The sequence below is a fragment of the Uloborus diversus genome, chromosome 1 (genome assembly GCF_026930045.1).
Source record: "Uloborus diversus isolate 005 chromosome 1, Udiv.v.3.1, whole genome shotgun sequence".
NCBI lineage: Eukaryota > Metazoa > Arthropoda > Arachnida > Araneae > Uloboridae > Uloborus > Uloborus diversus.
Genome location: NC_072731.1, coordinates 258582879 through 258589377, shown reverse-complemented (window position 1 = coordinate 258589377; position 6499 = coordinate 258582879). Strand labels below are relative to the sequence as shown.

General features: G+C 35.4%; 1 protein-coding gene across 1 annotated transcript; it reads left to right on the top strand.

The window, feature by feature from the left end:
• The first annotated feature begins 3679 nt into the window (after nt 1-3679).
• On the top strand, nt 3680-4849 carry LOC129220291 (ankyrin repeat, PH and SEC7 domain containing protein secG-like). Its single transcript, XM_054854690.1, has one exon. The coding sequence runs from the start codon at nt 3680-3682 to the stop codon at nt 4847-4849; it is 1170 nt and encodes a 389-aa protein (XP_054710665.1).
• The last annotated feature ends 1650 nt before the right edge of the window (nt 4850-6499 follow it).

Sequence of the window (6499 nt, the reverse complement as noted above, 5' to 3'; positions counted from 1 at the left end):
CAGTGAAACGTAAAAGCAGGGCAAAAAAGGGAAATCATATAGTTACATACGCTTTTGCATTTATAATCGTCTGAATTAGAGCATAACCTTTGATTTAGCTTTTCAAAAAGTAATGATATCCCAACAAAACATAAATGTGAAAAAGAAGCCAAGTTTGGTCGAAATGAGGTTCGAGGTAGACGGTGTCCCCGACAAAAAATAGTTCAGATCTAAACTGTTACCAAGTTCCATAGCAGTTCCACATAGATGTTGGATTTTCCCATGTTCTTCAATTCATTTAGAAAACAATTTTTCACTTTCTTTGATAATGGATTTAAAACTTGGCAAGTTTGGAAAAAAAAAAAAAAAGCGATGACTAGAACTTGCCGCAAGTTTAAAATCCATTACCAAAGAAAGTAAAAAATTGTTTTCTAAATGAATTGAAGAACATGGGAAAATCCAACATCTATGTGGAACTGCTATGGAACTTGGTAACAGTTTAGATCTGAACTATTTTTTGTCGGGGACACCGTCTACCTCGAACCTCATTTCGACCGAACTTGACTTCTTTTTCCCATTTATGTTTTGTTGGGATGTACATTGCTTTGAAAATTTGAGATGCATTTGAATAAAAGTTTTGTTCAACAATGGTCTGAGCAGCAATGAATTTCCAATTGAAGGCTCACCTAAATTTTGGCATGAAATTAGTTAAAAACAATTATATTTCATGAGCTAATTACCTTGGAACATTGGAACAAATTTTGTCTGATGCAGAAAAATTAAAGGTTTTTTAGATATTTTTAAATAATTTTTGCGGGAGCATTTTTTAATGTATTTTTTAAAATTTTTCCTTTTCCACATTGTTGGATTTATGCTAAAATATTGATAAAAATTGGAGGAAACTAACAATTAAAAGAGTTAATTATTTAATTTGATTATAGAATATTGCATTGTTATCGGGTCTGAGGTCACTTGCCAAATTTCAAAAGAATCCGATCGCAGGAAGTGGGCAAAATTTCATCTGCAAGATTCCGTTACAAGATACATACATACATACATACATACATACATACATACATACAGGTTAAGCTAATAAAAGCGTGTTAATAAAAACTATCATTGCATTTTTTGCATTCTTCAACACCGAGCAATGACAGTTCCTTAAACCATAAAACTAATTTCATTTGATTAGTGGCACTTAAAATGTGCAGGAGGTAGAATTGGTTGAAGCCAACCCCGAGTATGCTCATGTCCGGATGCCTGATGGAAAAGAGGCAACAGTCAATGTTCGACATCTGGCCCCTATGGGTTCTCCTCTCCCCGAACTGCCTCCAGTGAATGCCAATCTTCTAGAGCCTCCCTTGCTCGGAATCAAAAGTCAGAAATCAGAGCCTCCCCTCCAAGAAATCAAAAGTACTGAGCCTGTCGAGGCTATTCTGACGCTAAATTACCCTCTCCACCAAGACCTCAGCTAGATACACCCCCCTTGCCACTGTCAATTTCCAGAATCCGAAAACGACCCACTTACCTTTCTGACTATGTAACCGACTGAACTTCTCAAATTTGGACGGGGTGAATGTGCTATATTTTAGTTAATGTTCTTTTCCTCATATCTGTTTAACTGTATCAAAGCATTTAACTGTAACCGTGTTTAACTGCTTTACATTCTGTTTACCTTTTTTCATTTCTTGACTTGCAACCATCCTTAGTTTCATTTTGTTAATTAAAGCTTTAATAAGTATTCTAATCATGTTGTTCACTCATAACAGTGTGTGTGTGTGCTGAGTGTGGCACCTTTCTGAATATACAAGAAAGGTTTTCTTAAGGGGTCTAAGGACCTTTAACCTTCAAAATTTTCGACTTTCTGGAAAAAACATATGTTATGCATAATTTGATTCTGAACAATTTGATACCTTATTTTTTACCATACGCCAAAAACTTTTCAAGTTATCGTAAAAATGCGTAAACTTTCCCCATAGAGATTTATGTTAATAGCAGCTGTTCAAGCCTCTTTTTCTCAGGTACCGGTTTCTTCGGTTTTCTCGTTTTGCGCGCATGATATCTCAGAAAGTTTCTTATATATTTCCGTAAAACTTTTTATACATGTTTGTCTGGTATATATTTATGATCTGAACCTAAATTTTAACTAAAAATGAAAAGTAATATTAAAATATATATATATTTTTGCCCAAAATTTTGGAAATTTTTGATTATGACTTGTAAAATTTCAAAAAATAAATAAATAATTTTAAACAAATTAAACAAATTTAGGTTCAGGTCATAAATATTAACCAGACAAACAAGTATGAAAAGTTTTACGGAAATATATAAGAAACTTTCTGAGATATTATGCGCGCAAAACGAGAAAACCGAAAAAACCGGCACCTGAGAAAAAGAGGCTTAAACAGCTGCTATTAACATAAATCTCTATGGGGAAAGTTTACGCATTTTTACAATAACTTGAAAAGTTTTTGGCGTATGGTAATAAATAAGGTATCAAATTGTTCAGAACTAAAATATGCATAACATATATTTTTGCCAGAAAGTCGAAAATTTTGAAGGTTAAGGATCCTTAGACCCCTTATTAAACAAAAAGCTCTCAGAGATTTTTTACAGTGTACGTAGCTCTGAGACAGATAGATCTGCCCACACACACAAGCCTACACACACACACACCTGTGATTGCGAAAAGCATAATTTGAGTTCAAGATGCCGAAAATTCAAATTTTCTTTTGTCTCTGTTCACTGTACTTTACTTCTGCTTCCCTCTTTATTTTTATTATTATTTTTTTCCGTGATTGAACAGTAGTGATCAGATTTTGCCCTTTATCTAAGCTCGAATACACTGTGTTTCTGTTCGTTTTGCAGGTTCTTTTAACTTTTGCTGTTGCAGCCTTTACTGCCAGACTCGCATTGCAAGCCTAAATTCAATACAACTTAACGAGTGGATTATTACCCGTAAATTTATATAGCTTTAACGTGAAACAATGCAACCGAGAAATCTGTAACGATATCTAGAGACTAAATTTCCTCTTTATTATGGTCTCACCAATCTGGTATAATCAATGCCCGGGCTGGAAGCAAACATGTTCTCTCATTGAAGCCGAGATTACCAATAAATTGCTAGCTAAATTTTTTTCAACACACCAGCAAGAGTCCGCAAGCAATTGTACGGTTCAGCTCGTAAGATGAAGGTAAAAACGTAGATAATAAGCATTAGGTTACCTCCCTTAAGTCAGGGTTAAAACAGATCTACATGCAATATACCGATAGCCCCGAAACTCACGGAGGCCGCACGTTCCCCACCTCTGATTTTGGGCAAGAAATAATGCCAAATATTTTAAATTTTAGTCCTAATACCAAAAGAGTTTTAAAAGCATTCCATTGTACTATAATCTACATTCTTTCCATTAAAAAACGTGTTATATTGATTGTAATGTTTTAAAAACCAAAAAAAAAAAAAAATCAAAGCACAAACTGTTTATTCTCACCAGCAATCTATAAATCTTGTATTTCTTTCAGGACAATTCGTACGATGTTCAGCAACTCTTTTGAGCTACAGAGGCTACTTTCTGCAGTTAAAAGAGGAGACCAAAAAGGCGTTCGTCTCATTCTGCAGAGGGAACCGAAACTTGTAAATGGAGTGACCACAAAGCGCCTCTCGGCCTTACACACGGTTGCAACGTTTGGAAATAAAGAAATGGCTAAGCTACTACTTGCTGAAGGTGCTGACACCCGTGTCCATAACAGCATGCGCAAGCACTACTTTCTGCCCATTCACCTGGCTCTTATTTTTGAGAACGAAGATGTTGCTGAAATTCTTTTAGACTGTGACAGCGAAAATGACCTTCGCTGTTCGGGAGGACTCACTCCCTTGCATTTGGCTGCAGAAAAAGGGTATGAAAGAATAGTGAGGAAGCTGTTGGCCTCAGGAGCTGATGCTTGTGTCCAGTGTGAGAACGGCAACACACCACTCCACTACGCTCTCATGGAAAAAAAAGAAGACACGGCCAATATCTTAATAGATTTCGGCAGCGAAAATGACCTCATAAATAGAAATGACGAGACTCCCCTGCATGTGGCTGCTGGGAAAGGAATGGTTGGAATAACGCAGAAGTTGCTGGCTGCAGGGGCTGATTTTAAAGCTCGATGTAGGTTTTTTTGCACTCCCTTTCACCACGCTCATTTAAGAAGAATGGAGGATACGGCTAGAGTCCTTGCCGATTCGATCCATAGAAACGACTTTCCACATGATCTTGTTGAAACTATTCTCGAACAGTGGGAAGCCGATGAAGTATTGTCAAAAATAGCGAGAGCAAGTTTGCTTTTTGAATTTTCTCACAGGCGGTATGAAATAGAGAAATACAGATTGTGGTGGGGTCTGAAATATGAATGTAATAAGACTGTAGCAGAGAAAGTTTCTTTAATCGCCTTAGCAGGCATCGAGTTTGATTGGAAAGATTTGAAACTTATCCCGAAGCACATGCAGTACCGCGACGAAGTATTGGCCGAACGTCATGCCGAAATCCAACAGATGAAGAACACAAAGCTACGAGGAACTACAGTTTCTTACTTTGATCTCGCCAAGGCGCCTGCTGCCAAATTGGCAATCTTTCTCAGGAACGATGATATCCGAAGTGTTTTACGTGAAGATGCGATTCAAGACTTTCCACATTATTCCAAGCTAATTTTATCCAGACTGAGAAGGGCTGAGTCGAGGAGAGTTCTCAACGATCAGTGCCACGAGTGCTTTCAGATGCTGTGCAGAAACTTGTCTTTCCTATCAATAATAAGTGTCGATTTGGTGTTGCTTTGCTTAACGGAGGAAGAAATGCAAAAGTTCGTGGCAGCTTTCAAATTCTGGTTTTGAAACTGATTTACCCACTGAGTGTTTATGAGATAATGCGCACTGTTGTATCAGTGAAAAACTGAAAAAGAAATATTATACTTCATTACTCTGGATTTTCTTGGCAATACAACTAAGTAAAATGTCGAAAATGATGCATAAAAGAAACCGGCTATAAGAAAAGAAATTATTTTGCTCTAGGCTACTTTCCGGGTCGCTACATGTCCTCTCTCCACCACGCGGAAAAATAGAAGCTCACTGTTTTGCTCGAAATGTACTGCTGTAGAAAATTCTTCGGTCACTTTATATGATGAGTATTTACTTCTTTTTTCTATGTATTTAACTCAATGAAAAACGTTGTTTACATGACATTAGTGTGTTAGTACAAATTACAACTGTATCAGTGTTTGTAACAATAAATCTATACTAATATTATTAAGAGAGAGGGCGGATTTTTGTGTGTTTATATGTTCGAGATAATCTCAGGAACTACGGCACCTATTTGAAAAATTCCTTCACTATATCAAAGGTGCTTTCGCTATAATTCGAAAAAATCCGATAAATAGTTTTCTTTATTTCAATTTAGGCCCAAATTTCACATTAATTCCCGAATATGGGAAAGAAAAATTACTTGCACATATTAATATAAATCGTGAAAAGGGTAGAATTTTCCGCTTCTAAACAATTTGTTTCAATGCTCTAACTTAATTACGGCGGGAGTAATTTGCGTTTTTAGCTCGAACTTTTTTAGGTTAGCTGAAATTTAGGCACTACTTTCTTCATTAAATATATCAATAAAAAGTGAAGGAATTGTCCCACAGATTTCTTTTTGACACCATTGGAAAAGCGACATTTTTTACTCCAGATCTCTCTCGACTTATGGTCGAAAAACTTAGCTTCTATATTCAAGGGGGAAAAAAAATTTACAAGCATTTTTAGATCAAATTCGAAAAATGTTATTTTGATTCAGGTTGTCAACCATTTTATTTTCGCGTTTCCACGGTTACGCTTTTTCAATCCATTGTTTCTTTCCTTATTTTGCGTTTAATTTCTTAAACTTATTTTATTTCGTGTTTCCATAGTTACGTTTTTAAAATCCATCTTTCGCATTTTAATATCTTAAAAGTATTTTAATATCTGTTGTCATTGTTTGAAAGGGTAATTTTGCATGGTGTTTTTTTTTTTCTCTCTTTTATTTAAGCATATATGTCGATTGACACAATTTTTATTCTTAAGGTAGACCGGGCAAAGCCGACAACGCAGCGCTTAATATATAAATATTTGAAAACTACTGTTAATATGATTTCATACTTTTTTGTTTGTTTGGCGAAAATTTATTATTGCAAAAGAAAACTAGTATGTTGTGGCCATCACGAAACTTTCTTCTATATATATATATTTTTTTTTTCTGATCCCTCCCCATGCTTGACGAGGAAGCAATATTCCCAACAAAAACAAAATGACACATGCAAAAACTTGACGACTATCCCAATGTCTGAATTATTGCAAAAGCAAAGCAAAGAGCGAAAATTGAAAGTTATTTTAAAAGCCTTGCTTGAATGAATTACAAATATTTTATTTGTTAACAAACATAAGATGGCAACAGTTCAAAATTTTAAATCATTGAGATAATATTTCCTATCATTTCCATACAATTAAAATCACGAGAAATAC